The sequence below is a fragment of the Scyliorhinus canicula genome, chromosome 1 (genome assembly GCF_902713615.1).
Source record: "Scyliorhinus canicula chromosome 1, sScyCan1.1, whole genome shotgun sequence".
NCBI classification, from domain to species: domain Eukaryota; kingdom Metazoa; phylum Chordata; class Chondrichthyes; order Carcharhiniformes; family Scyliorhinidae; genus Scyliorhinus; species Scyliorhinus canicula.
This window is the reverse complement of record NC_052146.1, coordinates 156,875,426-156,891,069: the sequence shown is the minus strand read 5'-3', so window position 1 is coordinate 156,891,069 and position 15,644 is coordinate 156,875,426. Positions and strand designations below refer to the sequence as shown.

General features: G+C 46.7%; 1 protein-coding gene across 2 annotated transcripts in view; it reads left to right on the top strand.

The window, feature by feature from the left end:
• The window catches only part of LOC119968829 (mitogen-activated protein kinase kinase kinase 5-like), a 213,496-nt gene that overhangs the window by 136,850 nt on the left and 61,002 nt on the right, over positions 1-15,644 (top strand). For both annotated transcript variants that reach the window (XM_038801683.1, XM_038801675.1), the window contains 4 exons: positions 2,779-2,863; positions 5,768-5,901; positions 9,846-9,973; positions 11,082-11,218. In XM_038801683.1, the coding sequence (XP_038657611.1) occupies positions 2,779-2,863; positions 5,768-5,901; positions 9,846-9,973; positions 11,082-11,218 (484 nt within the window). The remainder of the gene's footprint in view (positions 1-2,778; positions 2,864-5,767; positions 5,902-9,845; positions 9,974-11,081; positions 11,219-15,644) is intronic.

Here is a 15,644-nt window from a genome sequence, read left to right as displayed (position 1 = left end):
ACACGCATGTCCCTGTGGTGCTGCACACCTTTTAGAATTGTACCCATTTTTTGTCTCTCCATGTTTTGCTACCAAAATGATCCACTTCACATTTCTCCATATTGAACTTCATCTGCCACCTATCTACCCATTCCACCAGCCTGTCTATGTCCTTTGGAAGTCCTATTCTCCTCACAGTTCACAATGCCACCACAATGTTTTGTATCACCCACAAATTTCAAACTTGTGCCTGACGCACCAAAGTCCAGATTATGTCAGGAAAAGAAAAGATCCCAACACTGACCCCTGGGGAACTCCACTACAAATCTCCCTCCAACCTGAAAAACATCCATTAACAATTACTTACTGTTTCTTGTCACTCAGTCAATCCCGTAACCATGTTGTTATTGTCCCTTTTATTCCATGAGCTACAGATTTGTTCACCAGCCTGCTGTGCGGCACTGTATCAAATGCCTTTTGGAAGTCCATGTATACCACATCAACAACTTCACCCTCATCAACCCTTTGTTACCTCCTCAAAAACTCTAGCAAGGTAGTTTAAAGATAATTTTCCCCTTAAGAAATCCATGCTGCTTTTCTGTAATTAAGCTGCACTTGCCCACATAATCAGTGATTTTGTCCTGAACTATTGTTTTAAAGGGTTCCCACCATCAAGGTTAAACTGACTGGCCTGTAGTTGCTGGGCTTATCTTTATACCCCTTTGTCAACAAGGGTGTAACGTTTGTAATTCCCCAGTCCTCTGGTACCACCCCGAGTCTGAGGGTGATTGAAAAATGATGGCCAGTGCTTCCACCTGGTGACCTTATCACATTTAAGTACAGGCAGCCTATCTAGTACCTCCTCCTTATCAATGTTAAACCCTTCTAGTGTCTGAATTACCTCCTCTTTCACTATGGCCTTGGTAGCATCTTCTTCCTTGGTAAAGACAGATACAAGATAGTTATTCAATGCCGCAGCTATGCTCCCTGACTCCATGTATGAATCCCTTTTTGATCCCAAATTGGCCCTACTCCTCCTTTTAGCACCCTTTTGTTATTTATATGCCTATAGATGACTTTGGAATTCCTTTTTCATGTTGGCAGCTAGTCTCTTTTCATGCTCTCTCTTTCCTTCTATTATTTTTGTTTTTGTTTTACCTCGCCTCCGAATCTCCTATATTCAGTCTGGTTCTCAATTGTATTTTCTACCTGGCAACTATCATAGTAGAACCTTTTCTTCTTTATCTTAACTTCTGTTTCTTTTGTCAACCAAAGAACTCTGGATTTATTTTCCCTACCTTTCCCTTTTGAGGGAATAGACATTGACTGTGCTCAAACTCTCTTCTTGGAAGGAAGCTCATGTTTAGCTACTATTTTTCCTGCTAACCTTTGACTCCAATTTATTCCGGCCAGATTCCTTCTTACCCCACTGAGTTTGTCCCTCTCCCCATTAATTATTTTGATGTTGGATTGTTCTTTATCCTTTTCTATACCCAGCCTAAACCTTATGATGCAATGATCGCTGTTGCCTAAATGTTCTCCTACTGACACTAAATCCATTTGGGCCTTCCACATTCCCTAGAATCCGGTCCAGTAGCACTTCCAATCTCATTAAAATGGAAGTGAACTCTTACGGTAAAGTCACCAACCATTGCGGATTATCCCAGGGTCTCCCAGAATCAAAGACACTCTTTTGAGTAATCAGGGAAGAGGGAGGTTCAGCATTCTGCAGGGACCACGTCCTCAGTGACACCCTGGTTTGCTCCATCACCTCCAATTCCTCATTCCCTTCCTGCAGCATCTTCCCATGCAATCGCAGGAGGTGCAACACTTTCCCCTTTACCTCTTTACCTTCTAAGGCCCAGAACACGCCCTTCAGGGGAAGCAGTATTTCACCTGCACTTCCTTCAATTTGGAACACTGTATTTACTACTTCCAGTAAGATCTCCTCTATGTTATGAGGCAAACGCAGATTGGGTGAACGCTTTGCAGAACACCTTCGTGAGCTCAGTCCACAGGCATGACCCTTACCTCCCTGTTGCTTGTCATTTCACCTCACCATCTCTCTCATGCCCACGTGTCCATCCTTGGCCTGCTGCAATGTGAAACCCAATGCAAACTGGAGGAACAGCACCTCATCTTTAGATTATGCGCTTTGCAGCTGTCAATGGTAACTCCCAGGATGATGATAGCAGGCAATTCAGTGATGATAATTCAATTGAATGTGAAGGTGAGATGGTTGAATTTTATCTTGTTGGAGATGGCCATTGCCTGGCACTTGCGTGGCACAAATGTTACTTGCCATTTATCATCCCAAGCCTGAATGTTGTCTAGGTCTCGCTGCATGGGAACAAACTGTGCAAACTACTCTTTTTTTAAAGGGAGGTGTTACTGAAAAAGTTAACAGCGGGAGGCGGGAGCTGTGGCTCCCAGCTGAGCAAGGCCCATTCCTTTATTTAATTATTTTCAAGTTCATCTGAAATTCTCCACCCTATCCTGACTGGCTGCCTATTGCTGCAAGATGAGCAATCATCAATGATTTCTAACATTCTGACCCAAATTAAGCTTCATTTGAATTAAGATTTCCTGTCCCCTCGCAAGTTAACACTGTGACTGGTGGCTATCCTTCACCCTACACCTCAGCGCTCCGTTACCAGTAGAGTTTGCAGCAACATTGAGGAGCAAGTGTGCAAATTGCTGCCATTTTGATATGCACCTCTCTAACCATTGAGGCACAGCACTGTGCTCGTGGATGTGCGACGACATAATTCTATGAATGTGCCTGTTCCTCTTTGTCAGGTTCTGTGATCTTCTGAATTCTTTCACAAAGGAAGACAAGCTGAGCGCCGACGACGGTCTGAGACTGACGCAGGAGCTATTGGAGGTGAGCAAAGCACTGAGTGGTCACGTAAAATCCTTCATTACTTCATATCATCTAAACAACTCACCTTCTGTGCTGCAGGATTTTAATAATTTACTTTAGAAGTAATCAGTATCCCTCAAATTCGCCCTGAGAGGATCGGTACAAGGGTTCTTTAGGCGGTGGCAGCCTTTCCTCGACTTTCTGGCTCAGCGATAGGGAACTGGGTCAGCAGCAGCAGCAACCCGGGAAGGGGGGGGGGGGGGTGTTGACTATGTTTATTTAATTTAATTTATTTTCAAGTTCTCTTGTTGTTTATTGGGTTTAGGGTGGTGGGGGGGCTCGATATATGCGTTGCTACGGTCTTGGGGGTGTTATGCTTATTATGTTGTCTTATTGTTGTTTGCTGTTTGTTATATATTTTGTAAAAAAATTTCAATAAAAATTATTTAAAAAAAAAAGAAGTAATCAGTATCCCAGCACCTATCTACTCCACAATGAGGCAACACATCAACAAAGCACCTTTCATTTAGACAGGACCCTGAATATGACTCAATAGCCCCAGGCGTACCGAGTCACATAAGTGGTTATCAGGAAAGATGACCAAAAGCTTTGCCAAGGAAACATTCAAAAGATATTTTTTATTCTTTTAAATTAATTCTTTCATGGACTGTGGACTTTCCTGGCACTGTCAGCATTTGTTGTCCATCCTTAATTACCCTTTGAAGGCAGTTAGAGTGGCATGTAGGCCAGACCAGGTACAGATTGCAGATTTCCACAGTGAACAAAATGTTTTTTTCCTGAAAATCTTATGTTTCCATGGGTACTGTAACTTTTATTGCAGGTGCAATAAAACGCGAGGGGGGGGGGGTAGTAAGGGCCAGAGTGGAAGCATTGAACAGATGGGATTCTCCCCGCGAACCTGGGAACCCATCCTCCCAAACCCAGATGCAATTTCACGCTTGCCCGAGCAGGGCTTCAGGTGAAAAACCTGAAACTCGCCCATTCACCTAGTCAGGCCTTTATGTGGCAACTTGGTGGCCACTTAAGGGCCGTATCCCGCCCAGGCTCAATTTTTAGGCTGGTGGGTGTGGGTAGGATGGGAAAGTGACATCTACATTTTATCCCACATTGAGCAAGCTGGGGTGGGGGGGGGGGGGGGGGGGGGTGGGGTGGGGTCGGTGGAGTGGGTTGCCTCACCCTGAAGGCCCTAAGGCGCCCACCCGCCCCCACCCTGGGACATTGGAACTCCAGGATCCCCTCCCTTCCTGGCCTACCAACTGACATTATGATTTCCCCCCCTTCCCAGTTCCTCCCACTGGTGTCCCCTACCCTCGTGCCCTCCCCGGACCCCAACGACTTAGTCCCAGACAGATCACTGCAGTACCGCTTCTGGCCACTGTGCCTGACCAGGTTAAAGAACCACTGTCCAACCTGATTGTCAATAGCTCTGATTGGCAAGACTTCCTAGAAAAGGTGGACAGAAGTTCCGCACACTATCAATCAACACTGAAGTGAGCATTAAATAGCAGTGGGAGTTCGAGAGTCAGCAGCTGCACGTTAGGCACCGACTCTCAGGATGGCGGGCGCCAATCACTCAGAATCCCTAAAACCTTCCCCTAGATTTTTTTTTTGATTAATTGAATTTAAGTTCCCCCGATGGCCATGGTAGGATTGGAACCCACGACCCCAGACTTTTAGCCTGACCCGCTGAATTGCTGGTTCAACTTCATTACCACGAAGCCATGAGCAGAAAGAGAGGTGGTAAAATAGCCATAGAATTTCTACAGTACCGGGCAGCACAGTGGTTAGCTCTGCTGCCTACGGCACTGAGGACTCAGGTTCGATCCCGGCCCCGGGTCACTGTCTGTGTGGAGTTTGCACATTCTCCCCATGTCTGCGTGGGTTTCACCCTCACAACCCAAAGATGTGCAGGTTAGATGGATTGGCCACGCTAAATTGCCCCTTAATTGGAAAACAAATAATTGGGTACTCTAAATTTATATAAAAAAACAATTCCTACAGTGCAGAAGGAGGACATTCAGCCCATCGAGTTTGCATCGACTTTTTGAAAGAGCACTCTACCTAGGTCCACTCACTCACCGTATCCCCCTAACCCTATGCATTGATCATGGCCAATCCACCTAACCTGCACATCTTTGGACTGTGGGAGGAAACCAGAGCACCCAGAGGAAACTCACGCAGACAAGGGGAGGATGTGTAGACTCCGCACAGACAGTCACCCAAAGCCAGAATTGAACCTGGGTCCCTGGCGCTGTGAGGCAGCAGTGCTAGCGATTGTGCCACCAACATTCGCTGTCAAGGTTCTCTTGTGAGGTATTGCCACATGGGAATTGAGCTTCCTGTGTGCTGTTTATTATCTGGGTTGACAGCAGGCCTAGAAGTGCTGATCAATATCCCCACCACCCTAACTGCCCAGCACAGTGTGGAATTTTCAATATAGAAAGGGAGATAAAACAGAAGATAATGTAGGAATTACTAACCTGCCTCTGTGCTGGATGTGGCTGAGTTTGTTTACTTTAACTTCCAAATCAGAAGGTTGTGGGTCCAAGTCCCCCTTCAGAGATTTGAGCAATAATCTTGGCTGATACTTCCATTGCAGTACTGAGGGAGTGGAGCTGTTTTCTGGGTGGGGAATTAAACTGAGGCCCCCATCTTCCTTGACTGGATGTAAAATGTCATGGGACTATTCTGAAGAGGAGCTGAGCAGTTATCCCCAGTGCTCTGGCCAATATTTATCCATCAACCAATATCACTGAAAACAGATGATCCGGTCACCAACACATTGCTGTTTATGGAATCGTGCTGTGCACAAATTGGCTGCCATTTGGACAAAAGTATTTAATTGACTACAAAGCATTAAAGATTATGGTATATAAAAGCAATTTCTTATTTCTTTGTTTGCAGTACAATTATGAATATACAGAGAATGGAAACCGTCTGATCTTAGGGAAGGGAACTTATGGGATTGTGTACGCTGGGCGGGACATGAACAATCAAGTCCGCATCGCAATCAAAGAGATTCCAGAAAGGGACAACAGGTAATTAACAATGTTACTGACTGTACCCTTGGATGGTCAAACAACTTAGACACCACACACTTTGCTGAAAAAATTACTTATATTTATATAATGCATGGGGACACCACCACCTGCAAATTCTTCGTCACTCAGCATCCTGACTTGGAATATATCGTCGTTCCGTCACTGTCACTGGGTCAGAACCTTGGAACTTCCTCCCTAACAGCACAGTGGGTGTACCTATACATTAGGGACTGCAGCGGTTCAAGAAGGCAGCTCACCACCACCTTCTCAAGGGCAATTAAGGACAGGCAAGAAAGCTGACCCAGCCAGTGACTCCCACATCCCATGAAGAATGCATTTTTAAAAAATATACAGAGCCTTTAATTTAGTAAAACACCTCAAGATGCTTGTCAGGAACGCTATCAAACACATTTTGATACCAAGTTGTGTAAAGAAATGTTAGGAAAGATGACCAAAGCATTGTCAAAGAGGTCAGCCTTAAAGGGAGGAAGGCAGAGAAGTGGAGAGGTTGAGGGAGGGAAATCCTGAGTTTAAGATCAAGGTGGCTGGATACAGAGCTGTGATGGGAAACGGGAAGCGTTGAAGGCCAGGATTTGAGGAGCATAGAGATACTGGAGGATTGTGGGGCTGGAGGAGGTTACAGAGGGGTGAGTTTATGGAAGAGTTTGAAAACAAGAATGAGAAATTTGAAATCAATGACCCATGGGTAGTGGCCAGGGGGAAGAATGGACACTGGCTTAGGAACACAGTTCATGACAGGAATAAACATCACCGCTTGGGTCTTCAACTATTGTTCATTCAGTAAGCAGCGTGATGAATCAGAGGCCTTTGAGGGGCTGGGGGAGGTAGCAGTGAAGTTGTGTGCCATCAGGGTAGATGTGGAACCTGATTTTGTGTTCGCAGATGATGTCACTAAGGGTCAGCATGGAGATGAGAAATAAGCGAGGGTCAAAGATAGATCATTGGGGAACACCAGACGTAACGATGCAGGAGCAGGAAGAGAAACAATTTGCAGGTTACAATTAGATAAATAATTGTTATATATCTGGGAATACATTCTTGCTGGTTCTGCGTCACGTGATGTGTATTGACGTCAGCAGAGTGTCTACATAGGCATTGAGCGATCATCATCTTGATTGTATGAGTGACACCCTTGATAAACCCCTCGTCGTGTTTTACAAGAATCCAAGATGTGGACACCTCGTACCTTTTCTATGTACAGCAATAAAGAAATATAACAAAAATTTTCGATCACATGAGGAGGGGTGAAATGGTCTGACAGTAACAGGAATTTACTTTTGTAAATTTTGCTGATTGCAAAGGAACCAGTCTGACAGGCTTTCTTGGGTTTAAAATACAGCATGGTTAGTTTTTATTGAGCTACAAACCCACCCAGGTAAAGATATAAAAATATTTAAAAGGTGAGCCCATGTCCAAACCTTCACAACACACACAAACACAAGCATGTGAAAATGCAATGATAAAAGGCAAAAATAGACACCTCACTGCTGAGGGGTCCTTTGCTGGTATCCGTGACTATGGTAGAATGTTTCCATGGAATGTAAAATTACAATTTCTGGAGGTGTTGCTTTTAAATGTAGCCCGCCTTTTCCAAAAATGGATGATTTTTGCAGTTGACGTTCCTTTCATTGGAAAATTCTCTATCTCTGCGTTGGATTTCAAAGTAATCGAGATAGGATCTTGAACCTGAGAGAGGGAAGAGATATGTGGCGGGATTCTCCCCTACCTGGCGGGGCAGGTCGTACCGGCGCCGAGGAATGGCATGATCCACTCCGGCATCGGGCCGCCCGGAAGGTGCGGAATCCTATGCACCTTCAGGGGCTAGGCCGGCGCCGGCACAGAAGAGCTTGGCGCCGTGCTAACCGGTGCCAAAGTGCTTCCGTCGGCCGGCGCGCGTTGGCGCATGCGTGGGAGCGCCAGCGTGTGCAGGTGTCATCCTACCGCATGCGCAGGAGGGTTCTTCTCTGCGCCGACCATGGCGGAGGTTGACAGCAGCCGGCACGGAGGGAAAAAGTGTCCCTACGGCACAGGCCCGCCCGCGAATCAGTGGGCCCCAATCACGGGCCAGGCCACCGTGAGGGCCCCCTACCCGGGGCCAGATATTGCCGGTACAGACCTGGTTTGATTTACGCCGGCCGCAAACGGGCAGCCACTCGGCCCATCGCGAGGCGGAGAATCGCCTGGGGGGGGGGGGGGGGCGCTGCCAGCGGCCGCTGACTGGCGCAATTCCCGCCAAAACCCCGGCACCGGAGAATTCGGCAGCCGGAGTCAGGGAGGGATTCACACCAGGTAGGAGAATCCCCGGGGGGGTGGCGCGAATCCCGTCCCACCACCCCGACGGCGGCTGCCGTATTCTCTGGCTCCGGTTTTTGGCCGGGTTCACAACACGCCGGTCGGGGGCTGTTGGCAGCGCTTCAGGCCATAATGGGCTGAACGGCCGTCTTTTTCTGGCCAGTCCTGCCGGCGTGGGTTAGACATGGTCCCACACGACGGGACCTGGCAGTAACTCGGCTGCAGTGGTCCTCGGGGGGGGTGTGCATGTGCAGGGGGGTCCCCACGGTAGTCTGACCCACGGTCGGGGCCCACCAATTTGCATGCGGGCCTGTGCCGTGGGGGCACTCCTTCCTTCTGCGCCGGCCCGTGTAGGGCTCCGCCATGCCCGGTGCGGAGAAGAGATCACTCCGGCCCTTTGGCACATGCGCGGACTCACGCTGTCCATTCGTCGCCACAGGGGCTGCAGCTGTGCCAACCCCTCTGCCGTTCACCTCGCCCCCGGAAGTGCGGAGAATTCCGCACTTTCGGGGACTGTTGATGCCGTAGTGGTTCGCGCCAGTTTTCCCGCCGGCATGGGGACTTAGTCCCATGAAAGGAGAATCCCGCCCTCTGTCTCCACTTAAAAGGTAGCTTTATAGAAATGCAAATGGTAAGCACCCTTTCAATTAATATTTCAAAGTAGGTCTTGGCCTCAGCAGGTGTGAAATTCCATCGGAGGTTAACTTGCCCTTTCTTATTTGTAATTCACATTGCAACCTTCCAGAAACCGGTCGACTTGTAATACCAGGTCTGAGGTGGTTTGTGACATCCATCCTCAGTCATTGCATTTGCTCGCTTTGCCAAAGTCCTTTTAAAGCGGCTCAGTGTATATATTTGACCAAACTGTGAAATTAAAGACTAATATCTCACGTGAACACGTCACATCACTGTGACAATAAGAGGAGAACCATCTGAGAGCTCCACATCTAGCTGGGTGACAGTGGAGAGGCGTTTGAGGAAGATGGTGTCAAAGGCAGCAGACAGGTCGAGAAGGATGAGGAGGGAACGTTTACGTTTGTCACAGTCACATAGGGTGTCCATTGTGACTTTGATAAGAGCTGTTTCATCACTGTGACTGGGTGGGAAGCTGGTTGAAAGGACTCGAAAATGGACTTCCAGGACAGCTGGTCACAGATTTGAGCAATCACAACACATTCCAGGAATTTGGAGAGGAAAGGGAGGTTAGCGATGGGACGCTAGTTTGTAAGGACTGTGGGATAGAGTTGTTCTTTGTGGAGAAAGGTGATGGGGGAGATTTAAAGGAGAGAGGGACAACCATCAGAAGTGAAAATTATTACCAATATCCGAGAAACTGGGGGCCAGAATGGGAATTTCAGGCTATTTTGTTAACGCTTCAGCCCTGAGATGCATGAACCATCTGGTTCACCAAGATCCTTCATTGAGGGAAAGCTACCATCCTTACCTGGTCTGCCCTACATGTGACTCCACACCCACATTGACTCTTTACTGCCCTCTGAAATGTCTGAGCAAGCCACTCAGGTGGTCAATGGCTCACCTGCTGAAGGGCAATTCGGGATGGGCATTAAATACTGGCCTTGCCTCTTGCTCCCTGTTTTCCATGGATTGCATTCCTGCGCCCTGCACAGGTACTCACAGCCTCTTCACGAAGAAATCGCTCTCCACAAGCGCTTGAAACACAAGAATATTGTCCAGTACTTGGGATCGGTTAGTCAGGACGGATACATCAAAATCTTCATGGAGGAGGTCCCGGGAGGTGAGTCTCCTCTTCCTGAAAGAATCATTTTGTGATACTATACGTGTGTAATTTGAGGCTTGGCATGAGGGAAGAGCACCATACACACCAACATGGATAATTTCACAGAACCCAGATACCGATACAAACAAATACATGGACACACATACTGAAAATTGCTCACTGACACTATTAAGCTGTGTGGTTATCATAGTACACATTTTCGGAAAACCTGTTCTAATGGTTGCATTCTTTTTTTTTAAATCTGAGTTTAAAGGCTGCTTTAAAATAGCTCTAAGCTGCCAGACAGGCGTGACCATGTATTTGTTTGTGTCTGTAGCTGGGTTCTGTGAAATTATCCATGTCGGTGTGTATGTGTGTAATTGGAGCATGCATATATGTGTGTGTGTGGGGCATGTATATGTGTATATGGCAAGCATGTATATCTGTGGCTGTATGGGGGCATGTGTATGCTTATATGGGGAGCATGCATATGTATATGTATGTATGGAGAACACTTATATGTGTGTATGGGGGCATGTATATGTGTGTGTATGGGGAGCATATATTTGTGCATGTGTGTATGGGAAGCATGTATGTGCGTGTGTGTGTATGGGGAGCATATATGTGTGTGTGATTGTATAGGGAGCATGTATATGTGTGTGTGGGGGGGCATGTATATAATAATAATCTTTATTGTCACAAGTATGGGTAACATGTACATGTGTCTGTGTATGAGGAACATGTATATGTGTGTGTGTATGGGGAGCATGTATATTTGTGTGTGTATGTATGGGGGAGCATATTTATGTGCGTGTGTTTGGGGGTAATGTGTGCATTTTGAATGTGTGCATGTGTGTATGGGGAGCATGTATATTTGTGTGTGTATGGGGGGGCATATAAATATGCGTGTGTTTGGGGGTAATGTTTATGAATGTGCGTGTGTGTGCGTGTATACATGTGCTCGTGCATGTGTTTGCAATGCACACACTTATATGTCCAGACATTTCTGTCTCAATTAATGATTTTCTTCCGATGCTCTACATTCTGTACACTCTCTGTGCCCGTTATGTTGCTGTATCTTGTTGCTTTTCGCTTCAGTATTTTCTGTGTGTCACTTTGTAACCAGGAAGCCTCTCGGCACTGCTGCGTTCGAAATGGGGCCCACTCAAGGACAACGAGGCCACGATCATTTTCTACACCCGACAGATCTTGGAAGGTCTGAAATACCTGCACGAGAATCAGATAGTGCACAGGGATATTAAGGTAATGGGATAGTGCACAGAGATATTAAGGCATTGGGATAGTGCACAAGGATATAAGGTAATGGGATAGTGCACAAGGATATTAAGGCATTGGGATAGTGCACAGGGATATTAAGGCATTGGGATAGTGCACAGGGATATTAAGGTAATGGGATAGTGCACAGAGATATTAAGGCATTGGGATAGTGCACAAGGATATTAAGGCATTGGGATAGTGCACAAGGATATTAAGGTAATAGGATAGTACACAGGGATATTATCATAGAATCATGGAATTTACAGTCAGAAGGAGGCCATTCGGCCTATCAAGTCTGCACCGGACCCGGAAAGAGGATCCCACTCTATCCCACGTCCTCACCCTAGCCTTGTATGTGTAACCCCACCTAATCTTTTGGACACTGAGAGTTAATTGAGCATGGACAATCCATCTAACCTGCACATCTATGAATTTAAGGTAATGTGATAGTGACAAAGATATGGCAATGGGGTAGTGCAGAGGGCATTAAGGTAATATTACGATCCTAGACCAGACCCCAACAGTGGCTAGGGTACTGGACAGAAACCCCAATATTTTATTTAAATTTTGTAAGACTGTGAGGAAAGGTTATCGCTCCAGGAGTGATTTCACGCAATATAGGGATATGGTATATTAAAACACATTATTACTAAGACAGTATTAAAATATCTTGAACATCACACAATAACTCTTAACTGCTATCTTTACTTCCACTAAAACAACAAAACCATCTCAGACCACAATCCACTTTGAAATACAGTTAGCAGACCCTGGCATACTTCCTGAAGAGATGTTTTTTCAGATTGTTTTAAGAGATAGATCTGAATCCCGTCAAAAAAATGCAGGATATCTAGCTTAAGCCTTCAGAAACTATCTTCATAGTTTGACTGCCATCTACCAAGTGAACAATCTCTGCTTCCCTGCTAAAATAATAATAATAATCTTTATTATTTTCACAAGTAGACTTACATTAACACAGCAATGAAGTTACTGTGAAAATCCCCTCGTCACCACATATCGGCCCCTGTTCGGGTACACTGAGGGAGAATTCAGAATATCCAAATGACCTAACAGCACGTCGTTCGGGATTTGTGGGAGGAAACTGGACCACCCGGAGGAAACCCATGCAGACATAGGGGGAATGTGCAGACTCTGCAGACAGTGACCCAAGCCGGGAATTGAACCCGATCCCTGGCGCTGTGAAGCAGCAGTTGTAACCACTGTGCTACTGTGCCACCCTAATTCCTAGTGCTCTAGCTCCTCCCATTAGTTGCATCATCTTACTAACTGATCACAAAGGTGTCCAACAAAATATTCCATAGTGAACTGTCTTAATCCAAACAAAACTCCATTAGCCCAAGTCTTTACAATGCTGTAATTCCATCTCTGGATCCCCAAAATCATAGCTGTCTTGCAAACCAGGATTTTGAAAATCACTAAGCACTCATACACACACTAACCCAGGATTATAACCCTTACTGCAACAAATACGTATAACACAATATATCTGAAATTCCTACATGATCACACTAATGGGATAGTGCACAGGGATATTAAGGTGAACATGATCTGGGAGAGGTGAGACATTATCATGTTAAACTCCAGCATCACTCTGCTCCTCAGATACACTCTGCTTTACTGACTTCACACCAGACTTACTGATGCAGAAAGGAGTCCTGGTACAAAGTGAACCAACCAGGCACTAACTGAGAGGAATGAGAGCTCAGACATACTGACCAAATGACAAACGTCTAAAACAAGGACGCCCCTTTAAGTAGGCAAAACTTTCAATCTCTTCAACTTGTTGGTCCTGGGGGGGGGGGCGCGGGGCGCTCTGGCCCCTGGGGGTGCCCCCACAGTGGCCTGGCCCATGATGGGGGCCCACCGATCGGCCGGCGGGCCTGTGCCGTGGGGGCACTCTTTTCCTTCCACCTTCGCCGTGGTCTTCATCATGGCGGAGGCAGAAGTGACCCCCTCCCCTGTGCATGCACGGGGATTACGTCAGCAGGCGCATGAGAAGACTTACGCCGGCCGGCGGAGTCCCTTCGGCCCCGACAGCTGGCGGAGTGGGAACCACTCTGGTGTGGGCCGAGCCCCTCAATGTGGGGGCTTGGCCCCTAAAGGTGCGGAGATTTCCTCACCTTTGGGGCGGCCCGACGCCGGAGTGGTTCACGACACTCCATCCCACCGGGACCCCCCGCCCCGCTGGGTAGGGGAGAATCCCGGCCCATATCTTTCCATCGAGTTACTTTATTTCACATCACACCTTGCGTTCAGCTTGTGGTTTGTCTTCAGGCTTCTGCTGTCTCAAGAGAATGGCACTGTGAAAATGGCGAGAGGGAAAGTCAGCCCTCACAGTGGTCTTCTGGAGAAAATTGGTTAGATATTTTTGGAGACGGTTAGTTCGATCCTTCATCCAGGCTGCAGGATCAAAAAATGAAACCAAACTGGAACCTTGTGGCTCTGAAAAGATTCCAGTGGGATCAAATCCAATCACTACCTGTGGAGCACAGCCTTTCCAACCAATTCATTGGCCACCAGCTAAATCAGTCAACCGAGCCTTCACTAATACCGATCAGTCTGCGATCACCAGTCTAAAACAGCACAGCCTTCTGGAATCTTCTGATGTATTATAGGTACAGGCTACTGCTTCTTCTGCTTGAATTAAAGATACAGACTGTTCGTAAATCATCCATGTAATTGCAAAAATAGAAGAAAGGGCAAATAAGGGCAAAGGGCAAAAAATTGGGGCAGCACGGTTGCACAGTGGTTAGCCTAGTTGCTTCACAGCTCCAGGGTCCCAGGTTCGATTCTCGGCTTGGATCACTGGCTGTGTGGAGTCTACACGCTTTCCCCGTGTCTGTGTGGGTTTCCTCCGGGTGCTCCGGTTTCCTACCACAGTCCAAAGATGTGAAGGTTAGGTGGATTGGGCATGCTAAATTGTCTTCAGTGTCCAAAAAATAAAAAAGTTGGGTTGGGTGGGGTTACTGGGTTTCAGGGATAGGTTGGAAGTGTGGGCTTAAATGGGCCGGTGCAGACTCGATGGGCTGAGTGGCCTCCTTCTGCACTATAAATTCTATGATTCTAAGAGAATAAACAGGAAGGACCCTCACAGTTTCTAAGTTTCCTTTGAGATGCTGTTCATTTTAGCTACAATGCCCCTTTCAGGGTCTGTTCCTTTTAATTCTTGTTTAATTTGGCCTGATTGGCTTAATTTATTTTGTTCGCTTTAATGAGTCACACACAAGCTCTGATACTTGCAAGCTTTACACCCGATGTATAACAATTCTCATGTACCGAGCCTTAATAAATAAACCCGCACTGTGTTTACCTGATCCCTTCTGAGCAATTGGAGCCTTGAGTCTTATACAGTAAATAAACACAAGGTATTATATCACAGAATAACAGGACTTGAAGCTCTGAACCTTCTCAGGCTGAATTCCAGCTGCTTTCATTCATCCAACAGCTCCTCTCTGACATTTACTTCACGCAGGTTCCACGGGTACAATTTCCATCAAAAGACATGCATAATTATTCAGATGCTTCTCAGCTCTGCTCCCAGATTCAGATGCCTCAGTGTCCTTGTTCAGCTGCTCTACAACTTTCTCTTTTTCAAAAGATCCCAGTCACGTGGGACCATTTCACCCGTCTCTTCCTTTGGTTGTGGGCTGGGTCTCTCACTCTCTTTCTCCCTGACTGGGCCTCTCTCAGTTCACTGCCACCTACCACTGGCACTGCCATGGAGCTGGGCACCCTCGCTCTGAGCACACTGCCTCTGCGCCCGTCCAAAACATAATGCCGCCTGCTCCAGAACCCCTATCTTCTGGCCTGGATCCTGTTCTTTCCCAAACGTCAAGCTTCTGTCACCACTGTCACTGAATTAGTAGTCGATAGGCCCAGGCTACTGCTGTGGGGATAGAGGTTCAAATCCCGCCAAGGCAGCTGGTGAATCACAGATTTGTTACAGAGCAGAAGGAAGCCATTCAGCCATTATTTCTGCACCAGCTCTCTGAATACGCAGTTCACTTTGTGTCATTCTCTTGCCATCTACCCATAACCCTGCACATTCTTCCTTTTCAAACAACAGATTAAACTCCCTTATTGAATGCCTTGTCTGAACCTGCCTCCATCAAGCTCTCAAGCAGCGCATTCTAAACCTTAACCACACACTGCGTTAATGTTTTTCTCATCTGGCTTTTGCTTCTTTTGCAAATTGCCTTAATATTGCGCCTTCTCGCTCTCTATCCTTTCATGAGGGGAACAGTTTGTCCCTGTCGATCCTGTCCAGACCCCTCATTGTTTTAAATACCTCAATCAAATCCCCGCTCAGCCTTATTTTCTCCAAGGAAAACAGTCCCAATTTAGAATCATGGAATCCCTACAGTGCAGAAATCAGCCATTCACCCCATCG